General features: G+C 42.7%; 1 protein-coding gene across 12 annotated transcripts in view; it reads right to left on the reverse strand.

Annotated features, from left to right (window-relative positions):
* Window positions 1-13,227, reverse strand: part of RHOBTB1 (Rho related BTB domain containing 1) — a 122,345-nt gene that overhangs the window by 4,885 nt on the left and 104,233 nt on the right. For 11 of the 12 annotated variants that reach the window (XM_019444271.2, XM_053910330.1, XM_053910328.1 and 8 more), the window contains 4 exons: window positions 11,467-12,446; window positions 9,542-9,660; window positions 3,561-3,711; window positions 663-751 (listed from right to left, as the gene is read on the reverse strand). In XM_019444271.2, coding sequence (XP_019299816.2) covers window positions 663-751; window positions 3,561-3,711; window positions 9,542-9,660; window positions 11,467-12,446 — 1,339 coding nt within the window. The other variant, XM_053910331.1, reaches the window with a different exon arrangement.

Here is a 13,227-nt window from a genome sequence, read left to right on the forward strand (position 1 = left end):
GCATCCCGCATGGGTGCCTTGTATTGTGAGAGGGCTTCTACTCTTCACTGCTCTTTCTTGGACATTCTTTCCCACTTGATTCTCAAAATAATCTGTAAGGTTGACAGGATGATAAGGAAACTGAGGCAGAGTTTAGCTTTGTGCGTTGAGTAAGTTATGCATGACAAAGCTGGAGCTGGATCTTGGGTCCTCGCTGGAAGAGTGCAAGTGTGTACTGGGATTATGGAATCACAATATTGATATTAACAAATACTGATTTTGGAAAACCCCAGGAGAGCTGCAGTAAGATGTAGGGCATTACAGGGCTTCGTGGAGTTCTAGAAACTGTCAGATCTTGGCCAATATGTGTCCAAGAATTCAAACAAGGAGAGACAAAACCTTCCCCTATCATGCCCCACGTTGTTCTCCCACATGTGAAGCTGGTGCCTCGGGGGACAATGGGGCTGGCGTGGGGTAGGGTCCTTGTTGTTTTCTCAAAGGAAGCCCAGCAGGGTGAATGGTGCATGAAACGTGAAACTCTCAGATCTTCTCAGTGTACACAGGGCCCTCTGTGACTCAGTGGTGACATCTTTATTTAGACAGATGCAACAGCGGAATGTTTTATCAGCATTAAATGAACTGGTTGAACACACTGAAAAGGTGAAAGGCAAACTGTTACAGACCTGGGCCAGTTCCAAATAAGAGAGCACTTCCCCGTCGATGCCCACGCCGCTCATTGCGGCCTTCGTCAGCTCCTGAACAGCATACTGCTCTGGGGAAGAGACAGAACGGGAGAAAGTTGAACCATACCTTGTAAGCCAGACATCTCGCCTAGAGGGTCTGGTCTGGGACCACCTAACTGGAGAGGAAGCATGGGACACAGCTCTGGTAGCCATCTGAACTCAGCTCAGGGTGGCCTGTCAGCATGGGGAGTTCTGGTCTCCAGCCACTGTACCAACAACTGTGGGACACTCATTTGCACTTCTGAAATAGCCAGAGTCCTCCAGACCTTCGCTGTCCAGTATGGTAACTACCAGCCACATGAGACAAGTTCAACTTAAATTAAAATTAACTAAAATTAAAAATTCACACCCTCAGTCACACTGAAGTGCTCAATAGCCACATGTATATTGGGCAACACAGATGCAGAATATTTCCATCCCTGCAGAAAGTTCTATCGGATAGTTCTGCTCTGGAGAATCCAGCACCTTCATAGAATCCTCTAGACTCTCTGCTATCTTCCTGTTTGACAGTTTCTCCACTCCTATCACTCCAATTCTCAACAGTCTCTGACAGTGGAGGGACTGAGTATCAGAGGAATGGATCTATATGGGGAATTAAAAATGTGAATGCCTATGTCCGTCTCAACAGCTGAAGATGGGTGACATCTTTATTGCTCAGCTTCTTAGATTCTAAAGACTGGGGAGACCTTCACCCAGAGGTAACAAAAATATGGTTGGGAGAGCCACTTAAGCCTGGGAGCTGCGTCCAAGGCTTGGAAGCTGAATTGGGATAGTGGCTCTGAGACTGAACTGTCTTTGCCTCTGTTTGGGGCCATCACCTGCATTTGGGATTGACCTGTGTGGGTACAATCTAGGCTCCCATTTCTAGCTCCTTGATGTCAAGGTGCTTTTTTCATCTCTAGCCACTGCATCTATTCTTCTAGTCCAATAAACTGTCTTAATCATGCTTACCTTCTGTTCTGGCTCTACGTACATCTTAGTCAACGTGCCTCTATCTGGTCAATATGAGATCTAGGTTTGAATGGTTTCTTTGGCACAATCTTCCTTGGCTGGACTGACAAAGAACTATTTGGGACTAAATTTTCCAAAGAAGTCATTGGACTTTTTAATTTCAAGTTAATAGCAACATTTCTTGACATTCCTTTAACATGTAGGTTTGCAAAGCATTTTCACGCCACAAACTGATTTAAAAAAAAAAAACAACAAACATGTTCTAAACACTCTGTACTAACCAAACACTGTAAATGATTAAGGAAATTTTCTTAGGAAGCTTTATATTAATCATAATAGTAATGATGGCATTTAATAACAAAAGGAAAGATGCACAGAAGTCTGTCGTTTACCCGAGAAGCTCTCTTTGATTCAGTTCCTTTCATGGAGAAGTCAGTCCCATGTTTTCATCACCATACTTAATATTTAAGCAGAAATGGCATTATTTTAAGATTAATCACAAACCTTCTTCAGCAGATCTGGCTCCAAATTGGTTTTGACTATTTAAAAAAAATCAGTTCATCCTCAAAGGATAAATACTTGTAAAAACTGGATAGTCAAATGGTTCAGAATCTCTACCTGTGAAAAAAGGAACTGCTTCCTGCAGCCTACTACAGTTAGCATTTAAAAAATAAGTACACTCTGGGTGTACTGGTTAAAAATAGTTTTTAAAAAGTCAAATAGCAATGCTTCAACAATCTCTTTCTTTCTTTCCAGTGGGGGAAGAAGCAAGGCAAGGAGGACTTTGATCTCCTGGTAGAAACCTGGAGTCCAGAGAAATACATTTTCTTTTCTAAAGACACTGCCAGAAAGTCAAGTGCAGATAAGACCAGTTAGTTTGTTCCGACATTCATTTTCATTCACTTAATGATTCAACAGGTATTTACTGGGAAGCTAATATGCTCAGGCACTTTTCCGCATGAGGGGGACAGGCAGGCCAATGTATGAAACTGGCACTATTTCTGCCTTCACGATTAACAGGCATCAGCTAACGTAGTGACAAACACCCAGATTGCTAACTGACACCTGCAGTGAATGAAGCTGAAGGTTTACATTTAAAAAAAAAGGTATGTGAATATATATATCCTATTTAGACCTGTTTCAGCTTACCAGCCGAACAAATCCAGAAATGACACATAGATTTTGAGAAGTGAAGCCAAGTCCCCCTTTTTTCTTTCTCCCAAAATGCTCTTGACAATGTCAGAACATTTTCTAAAATAGCTTAAAAAAAAAACCACTTACATAATGCTTACTAGGTGCCAGACACTGTTCTGAGAACTTTATATATATATCTTAACTCCTTAATCTTCGTAACAACTCTACAGTAGAATAACATGGTCCCCATTCCAAAGAGAGAGAAAGCGGAGACACAGTGGTTAAGTGTGAAGTCATCTAGCCAGGAAATGGTGGAGTCAGGATCTGAGCCCGAGAAATCTGGCTCTGTAGCCTATGTTCTTAGCCACTGCCTCCTACTGCCTCTTTCTTAGAGACTGTGTCTGAGCACACATTATGGATAATATGGACACAATAGTTTTATTTCAAATTCCATGGTCCACAAATGAGGCAGAGTGCATAGAGCATCGGTCTCAAGAGCAGGGATCATGCATTACTCATCTTGATAACTGCATCACCCAACAGGGCTTAGCACAAAGTAGGTGCTTAAGAAAATATTTGTGGAATTGAATTGGGCTGATACATCTGATCAATTCCCACCACCCTGAACAAGACAGCCCTATGTTGGGTGATACAAAATTAATTTTTACTCCCTGGAAACGTTATTTTTGTTTAAGTGTAATTTTGACAAGCCTGACAGTCAGACGCTGCATGGCCCCCAGTCATCGGCCTTACCTGCAAGTGCAACCAAGTGTGGCAGGCAAAATCTGTTTGCCAAGGCAATTAATTCCAGTGGGTCCAGGTCCAAGTTAGGTGACAACTGCTTGGTATAAAGATAATCCAATACCGCTTGCATTGACATCTTGTTTATGTTCGGGAGATACACCTGAAACATTATTTAAAAAGCTAAGTTCTGCTGAAGAAAGCAGTGGGTACATTTTCAGGCTACACTGCTTATAAATATCCCAACTGCACGATTTGATATTGGCAAGTCTGGGACACTTGCTTTGAGGCTGTGTATAGAAGTCATTCACTATTTACTGCTTTACACATAACAGTGTGATTTGTAGATGACAAAAGAGTGGGGCTGCCTGACAAAGCCTGATTTGGAATTTTTAAATGGCTATTTGGACTTATAAATCAGACAAATGGGCTGTAAATGTATGATGACATTATGGGCTCTCTTTGCCAAGTACCTTATAATACTCTACTGTGGGGAAAGAAATCTCCTAGCGACATGACAGGTGTTGGGGGGAGCTGCAAACCACACTGTTGCTGACACACGATAGAGCCCAGCTCTCTAAGATGTCAAAACAGAGGATGAGGAACCACCCTAGCTGCCACAGTGACTGGCTCGATTCCAACGTTCTATCGATAGCGGCTAACACAATATACACACTTCATTGTTTTTCCTATGACACGACCGCATAGATTCAAAATTATCGGAACATTATCAGGTATCAGTAGATTCAGAGAACCCAGAGAAATCCTTACCTGGGACATCTGGGGAATAGTTGGTTGGGCATCTTCTTTGTAGGATTTACCTAATCTGTCTCCTGAGTACCTGTAGTTGTTGCTGATATTAATACATGCTGGAGTTCACTAGAGAACCAAGGCATGGATCAATGAGGATGCACACTGCTGGGCAGCATAGAGACTCTAAGTAACTCTACAAGACGGACCCTGGCACAGTACAGAACAGTACCATTGGTCTTAACTACTGGAATGATAATGATAAAAATTGAAGGCTTCTTATACATAAGGTACTGTGATCTACTCTGATCCTTATATCCTCCCCAGGAAGAAGAGACTATTATTTTTGCCATTTTACAGGTATGGAAATTGAGGTTCAGGGAGGTTAAGTCCCAAATCCAAGGTCACAGAGCTAGTCAGTGTCTGGGATTTGAACTTGGGGAGCATAATTCTAAGGTCTGTGGTCAGAGCCACTGTGCAGTACAAGAAACCCTTCATGGCAAGGAAGCAAAGGTTTGTTTGGCTCACAGTATAATAAACTACTGTATTTCACTAACAGTTTTTAAGAATCAGATTTCTAAGTTGAGAAGGATAAACAGTTATAAACTTCTGATTTCTGGTGCTTAGCAAACCTCTATATACCACAGAAAGATGATTACATCTCTATTATACATCTAATCTCTCCCTCCTTCTCTCTCTCTCCACAATCTACATGGGTCTCATGGTCAATGCATTCTAGTGTTGTGGTTCCAGAATCATTTAAGCTATCTCAGCCTTCTATGTCATTCTCCTGCATGGCCACCAGCCACCTCAGACAGGGACTGTCCTTTCAGACAGAGCTTTCTCTTTATGTATCAGAGGGAAGGCCCAAAGAACTTCCCAGAAATAGTAAGAAAATTCCACACACACCCCCTTTCAGACATAGTCAATGAAAACAATTATGATTTGGTAAATAAGCTGTATGGGTTACTACCATCAAGGATTTAACAAAGGTCTTCATTTCAAGTTTCTAGGCAACCTCTACAGTAGATAGAACCTGGCAAGTAGACACTGTTACTGATGTGATTTTAAAATAAAGAAGCTGTTGTATTGTAATTAATTCCTATTCCAGTGACTCTAATATCAGTTGTATCTGTGCATATGCTTACATACATATACGTTTATGTACACATGCATTTATCTTATGCAGATCGTGTTTGGATTAGTACAATTTTATACATAATTGAAGGTTAAGTTGTGAAACTTTAAAATTTGGACCATTTTGGTATTGAAGGTATGTACATTTTACAAAGTCCTAAGTGTGATAAAGTGTTAGTGATCATAAATATAAAAAGTCACAGAGCTTTCTGTGAAAACCTGCTCTCTCAGCTACGGGGAGGTCTGCTGTTTTGAAAACAACGGCTTAGATGCCAGGGCAAGAGGCTGGGAAAGGCCTGGGGGTTTGTCACTAAAATGAGTGTGACCTTTGACTAATCATTCTCCCTCTCTGACCCTCGGTTTCCTCATCTGTTACATGGGAGAGATTTGGAAGAGGTGATAACCTTCAGCTTTTTCTTCTTCACGGAGACTCTGGATTTGGAAGATATTCATATTACCTTAGCATTTTTTTTTAAGACTGTGTTCTAAGTCATGACAAAATGAACATCCTAAGTGAAAAGAAATTATTTCTAGCAACAAGAGATGACAGATTCCTGTAAGCAGCCCTGCCCCAATACTTTCAATGTCTTTGGAGTGTTCTGACATTTGATTAAAAAAGTTTTTTTTAACGTTTATTTATTTTTGAGACCGAGAGAGAGAGAGAGAGAGAGAGAGAGAGAGAGACAGATTGTAAGTGGGGGAGGGGCAGAGTGAGACTGACACAAAGAATCCACAGCAGGCTCCAGGCTCCAAGCTGTCAGCACAGAGCCCGATGCAGGGCTTGAACTTACAAGCCTCAAGATCATGACCTGAGCCGAAGTTGGAAGCTCAACCAACTGAGCCCCCCAGCTGTCCCTGGAGTGTTCTGACATTTATAATCATCTGTGGCTTGCTTTTTCCTTCTTGTGTAACATAAGGCAAACAAATTTTTGAAGTGATGGCTTTTTTTGGGCAAATAATGTTAAGGACCATTAGAGCAAATGAAAACAAACTAAAAACACGTTTAGAACACACACCATTCTCATGTTTCTTTTTTTTAAAGCCCGTTTCTGTCATTTCAACATTTATGTTTAACTGCATAACAATGGAGAGACTACTTTATAGAACTTTAAAAACAATATAAATAAAGCTATATAAGAAATGGAATTAAGAATTTTGCATCCTACCTGCTTAGGTAGCTTAGAAGAAATAAGAGTCAGCAAAGAGACTATAATGCTATCCTAAACTACGTCTCTTATTCCAGTTTCGTTGGTTTAAAATTTTAATTGCAAAGATCAGCTCAGACTATTAGGCTTATAATTAGAGACAGTCTCATAGAGGATGAGAAAGTTTTCCAGATTCAGAGCATTGCTTACTACAATTCAGGCATGCATTTTTAATGAACCACTTGCTGAGCACCTCTGGGGAGAGAATTATGCTTACTGCTACATTAAAAGTAATGAGAAAAATAGAAGTAAAATACAATGTCTTCTTAAATATTAAATGACAAAAAATGTTAAAGTAACGTCAACGGGTATATTTTATTCCTTTCTGGATATGTATGAGAATTCTGTTAATGCCAAAAAGAAAGAAAGACTGAATTTTGAGGTTCGGGAAGTCAGGTTTTCACAGGACAATAAAGAGTTAAAAGGTGGCCTACAAAGGACAGATCCCAAGTCATGGAATATTTACTGAGCATTTAACTGATGTTCCTCCCACCCCATGACCCCACTTGGCTGGTTTAGGAAGTGTGGAACTGGTTTTTTTTTTAACTTAGGGCTTTCAGGGGACAAAGACTTTCAATTACTCATGGAAAGAATTTAACAAGGATCCTCCAGGACAATGGTCACCGACATTTCTTGAGCTTTCATATGTTCCAAGCACCAAATTCCATGTTTTACACATGTACTCTCATGACTTACCTGCCCTCTGAAGAAGGTTCTCTTGTTATCCCCATATTAAAGATGAGGACACAGGTTTGGAGAGGGCTGGTCGCTTTCCCAAGGTCAAACTGAGACTAGAGTTCAAACTATATAACCATTATAGTCTACTCTGGAAATCAAGAGAAGGGGCAGATGAGGGCACACATGTCAACAGCTCATGGCATTCCTGATTCACTGGCTAAAGGAATTTGGCACAGACCTCCTGTTGCTTGGGTCCATGGTCTCTGTCTTCTAAGCTGGGTAGAAGCCATCCATACCTATTAGCCTCAGCTATCGTTCTAAGTGGCAAATGATCTAGTCTTTCTAAGAGGTAGTGCTAAACAGGTGGCCCCCTCCAAGAGAGGCTGTTAACCATAGACGAGTGCATTCATGTTCACTGCCAAGTTTTTGTTTTGGTCACCTCTCCTGCCCATTTTAATCTGGAGACGATTACAGTCCATTCTGGGAAGGGATAAAGGGGATTAGCATTTGTGAGGTCAGCTCTGACAGTGTCTCTTTGTGCCTGGGTTCCTGACCTTGATCAAGTTCTCTGCTGGGTCAGTAGCAGGTGCTCTGCCGCACAATCAGCACACATTTCAGTGAGCTGGACACATAAGGGAAGCAAGCCTCCGGGCTCTTCATCTCTGGAGATTACTGGAGCCGGTGAAGTGCCATTCGGATGAAGGCTTATTAATCGGTGGCTTCCCCAAATTTTCTTGGAAGTGAGAGTGAAAGAATATGAACACGACCGACATCAAAATAACACTAATGGCAGCGACCATTTACTTAATGCTCATGAGGATCTGCAAGTGTTGACTTTTGCACTTCACCACCACACTGTGGCTATTATCCTGCTTTCTAGAGAGGGAGGATGCCCAGGGCCACACAGCTTATACGTGGAGGAGCTGAGATTCAAGCCCTGCGCCCTTCACTGGGCAGCCTCTACCACGCTGGCGTAGTTTCAGTGACACGGCTCGGAAACATCTTTGGTGGCACAGGAAAGACTTCACTACTCACAGCTGCAGACCTCCGGGCTTATAAAGGCCGGCAGACAGCTAGCGAGGTCATCAGAACAATCCTAACATTTCTCCTCCCCCCACAGCAGACAGCCTTTTGCTGGGAGTTGGTTTAGGAGCAGCTGCAGTTTGTTCTGAAAGCGGGAGGTGGCCTAGTGACCTCCTCTGCCCCAGCCATCCCTGCTTGTGAGGCCGTGACTCTGCTTCCCTACTTGGGGATGCAAATGCAGGCTCCCGGGTCACAGTGGGAGTGCTCAGATTTCTGGTGTGAGTGCCCCTTTCGAGAAGTTAGCTCTTGTTTTCTCTATTTCTTTTAAAAGTGTGGAGAGATGCTGAGATCAGCAAAGCGAGCCTCTTAGGACAATAAACTTGATGGGGTGTCCCCCTTTAAAAAAAAAGATGGTTAAAAAATACTTTCAGAACTCAACAAAAATGCTTGCTCTTCTAGACTAAAGTTAGAAGTGCTTGAATGGAATTTTTCTTTCTTTTCCAACAGGGTTTGTAAAAAGATGAACACAGAATGGTTTCAAGATACTGCTTACTCTGCTCTAAGAATATCTTTTATTCGGAGATAGGGCCAGCGTCTGAGAAGTGACTCAGTGGCTTCCACTAGACCTAAGCATTGACAGCGGTGTGTTCAGAGGAATGACCATTTGCTCCATTACTGTCTCCCTCCAGTTAACAAAGGCTTGGAGAAGACGAGTCGGGGCAGTGCCTCGGGGGATGCTGTAGCTCAAGGAAATGTCGAGGGCCATCCAGTGCACCCCTCATGGTGCAGATGAGAAGACAGGGGCACAAGGATGTGGCTTCTCAAGGGCCGTCGTCTGGTTGGGGGCTCAGCTGAGCCCAGGATGCGGGTAAGCAAAGAAACTTTTCACCACCCTGAACTTCTGGAAGACAGACTGCCCCAATTGCATGTGAGTTTGATAGTGTCTTGCTTGGTGACATTTGAAAAAAGTATAGCTGATCATGTTTTACAAATGACAGCAGTGACCATAAAAGGGTGATGCGCAGGTACCACTCAGGTGCTCACACACCACAAGTGAACAGTGGACCATGGCTCCCCATAACAGCAAAATTAAGAAGAGGGTGACCTCCATGGAAGCAGTTGAAGAGCTGAAGTCGTCTGGTTAACCAAACACACACACAGTCATAAAGATTCTACTTAGGCTTCTCGGAAGGCACATACCTCACTGTTGGCGCTTTCCACAAACGAGCCCCCAAACATGGCAGCCATCCACTTGCAGCTACAGATCAGCAATGGTTTGTGGGCACTGATGGCTCCATCATCCAACCTGAACGTCACATCTGCCCAAAGATCGAGGAAACATAACCATGAGCCAGCTTTGCTGAGAGTTCTACCCACAGTCACCAACCTGCGTCTCTTACTCTCTTTTCCGTGTCTCTACTTAGTGATTTGGTATCAACCACTACACCCAGATCCCCCTATGTCATCCAAGGATTGAGGAGTAAGTATATAAGATTACACATGAGATCACGACACAAATTCTCTGAATCACATGGTAACATAAAGGAGAGGAATAGTTTTTCTTCCTTACTATGAAAAATTTCAAACATACGGAACAGTGGAAGAAACAGTACAATGATAACTCATTTATCACACTGTTAACATTTTGCCATGTTTGCTTTAACTATGGGTGAATGAGTATGTGTGTGTGTATATGTAGTGAATATGTGTGTATGTGTATATATAGTGTGTAAACATTTTTTTAAATGTTTATATTTATTTTTGAGACAGAGACAGAGCCTGAGTGTGGGAGGGGCAAAGAGAGAGAGAGAGACACAGAATCTGAAGCAGGCTCCAGGCTCTGAGCTGTCAGCACAGAGCCCAATGCGGCACTTGAACTCATCAACTGTGAGATCATGACCTGAGCGGAAGTCGGACACTTAACCAACTGAGCCACCCAGGTGCCCCTATGTGTGTAGACATTTTTAACAGCATGACACTTCTAACTACTTTATCAAGAGTTTTCTAAAAATAAGAATATACTTCTAGATAATCGTATCATTATTACTCCTAAGAAAATTAGTAATATCATCGTCTAGTTCATACTCAAAATTTTCCAATTATCTCTAAATTGTATTTATAGTTTTTTTTTTTTTTAAAGACAATCCAGTTGAAGTTCCATGTTGTATTTGGTCATTATGCCTTTGCATTAAGGGGAGGGCGATTGAATCCATTTCACTTAAGGTCCATTGTTTACTGCAGGTTTGTAACATTTCTTTTCATGATTGTTTCTATTTCATGATGGTCAATGTTTCAAGTAAATATTATTCATAAGTTTTAAAATTAATGAACAGACTCAGTAATCAACTACTGAATGTATAGTACTAAATATGTACTACCAAGGCATTATGAAAGATAAAGACAAAATGGAAGTATCCATGTAAATAAAAGTCAGGAAGTCAAATTTTAACAATGAAATACACACACACACACACACTCACACACAGAGGGCTATTTCAGAATTTAGTAGAAACAAACAAGCAATTATGTGAGGACACTGTGGTCAGCAAACAGCATAGTTATCAAGGATAAAGAAGAGGCAAGAGAAATAGAGAAGTGTAGGGTGGTAGAGTGCGAGAAAGGATAGGGAGGGGGAAATGGACAGATGAGGCACCCTTGATATGAAGGCAGAGGGTTGCCAAAATCACCTCAAGGATTTCAAGGCCAAAAGGTCAGTGGAGAGCAGATGTGGTCAGGGAAGGGAGCCTGAAGGAGCTGAACATCGAGCTGACTTGCTCTGGCTCTGGTGCAGGCTCAGGAGGAATGTGACCTAACTGAGAAGCGCCGTGAGGGTACTTCAGAGGGCAGCTTGTGTGCAAATCCTGGCTCTACCATTTACTACTGTACAACCTGGAGGCAATATGCCTAACCTCCCTGTCAATTTCCCCATCTTCAAAATGGAATAGTATTTGGCCCATTAGTCTGATAAGAATTAAATAGATGGATACATGCAAACTAGAAGGTTACATAAAAAAATAAGCATGGACACATGTTAGTGCCGGTTACTCTCTTGCCTATTTGGGAACAGCTAATGTTTGATAAATCACAACCAAAGGGATCGATGACTTTACCATTGGACCCCTCACCTGAGAACGACCCTTTGCTGAGGCACTCTTTTATCCGATTGGCCTTCCTGACATGAAATGCTTTTGTAATCTCCTGGTTCATGAAGGCTTCCTTGTTCATGATGTTTTCCACCATCATCCTCAAATCAAACATCTCCAGAACCTCTGCGATCTGAGCCAGGCCCACCAAGTCCTTTTCCTTTTCATCCAGTTGTCCCGTATAAAGAAACTGGAGCAGGGTCCGGAAAGGGCCTGGCTGGACGGAGGAGTCCATCCTGACCACAGTGACAGGGCCCACGCGCTTTGAAACGGGATTGGCTTGCATTTCCTTGTGCATGCCAAGGAACCCCTTGCTCCAGCCTGATAAGGTCTGTGTCTCCGGAGTCGAGCTCTCGCCTTCCAGAGCCAGACTCTCCTGCTGGGACAGGTTCTGGCTCGAGGCCTTCCACTGATTGGCCTGAGGTGTCCTTGGCGTTCCTTTCTCCCGCTCCTCGTCTGGGTCAAGGCTCAATGCCCGCCCCTGGCAATCCCTGCTCTGCTTCTCTTTCTCACCAGCTCCTTCGCTCCAATTTGGGGTTTCTTCACATTCCATTAAAAAAAGATCATAAAATTTGGAAGAGGAGGTAGCGAGGTAAATTCGATGTGCAAAGATGTGCTCTTGGTCCTGAAGGATGAACAGGACGTCGGCACATAGAGGATTGTCCAGTAAACAGGCAGCTTCGCTTGTCCCCATGGAGGGACATTCTGGAACCTTGATGACCGGCGGAGGGGCTTTTGGAGGTAGGAATGGTGCCTGAAGTAAAGGCTTCTGGACTTTCTTTAGGTGAGATTTCCAGAACTGCAGGTGTCGGCGGGAAATCAGCGCTGCTCGGATCGCATTGTCAAACACGTCCTTGATTCCGAACTGGTCAAACACGCTTGTCTCATAGTACGGTATGCCCAGCTCCTTTGCAACCTCTCGGCCTTTTTCTGGGGGCAGAATATCCCCTCTCTTTATGGGCCTAAAATGGAGTATTTAAAAAAATTATAATCAGCCTTATTTTAGGGAAAAAAAATGGTAACAAGGGCCTATGAAAGCACCTAATAGAATTGTGCCTTTAAAGTCCTTATTCAGATTTTTAATAAGGCTCTTGAAAAATCGATCTACCTCAAGCTTTCCAAATATAAAGGACTCAGGCCTGCAGGGGAAAAAATGCTTTCAGGAGTAACTATAATAACTGAAGTTCGGCCATTTGCTTGCTATTTGATCCTGGGCAAGTTACTTAACCTTCTTAAGCCTTGGTTCTCCCAACTGTAAAATAGGAATAAGAATAATAAACACCTACATCTTAAAGGACTAGTGAGAAGCTGAAATGAGATAATATGCTTAGCACGGTGCCTGGTCCACAGGGAGTGCCTGACAAATATTAGCTGTTACAACGATCACAACTGTGACGTCTGCATCTTCATCACCACGTTATGCTTACATTTTGCTTGATAACTTTACAGTGAATCCATATACCTTTTCTCACTTGAGCCTCACAAAAACCCTAGGGGTGTTATTCGCATGCCACCTAGTGAAGAAACCGAGGCAGAGAGTCTAAAGGGTTTGCTTCAGGTCACATTCGCAAGTTGAAGAGAGACCCCTGCCCAGCAGTTAGAGTCTAGAAGCCCCTAGTCCTAGACTAAACGGTCCCCATCCAACAGCCAATTAAGTCTCTTGCATCAGATCTGTGCTTCTCCTTTCATGCCTAACTGCTTCTTTTCTCTTCTGCCTCTGCAGTCACGCCCTCAGCCTCTTTC

This window comes from Panthera pardus, unplaced genomic scaffold (genome assembly GCF_024362965.1).
Source record: "Panthera pardus isolate Hobbes unplaced genomic scaffold, ASM2436296v1 HiC_scaffold_22, whole genome shotgun sequence".
Lineage (NCBI taxonomy): Eukaryota > Metazoa > Chordata > Mammalia > Carnivora > Felidae > Panthera > Panthera pardus.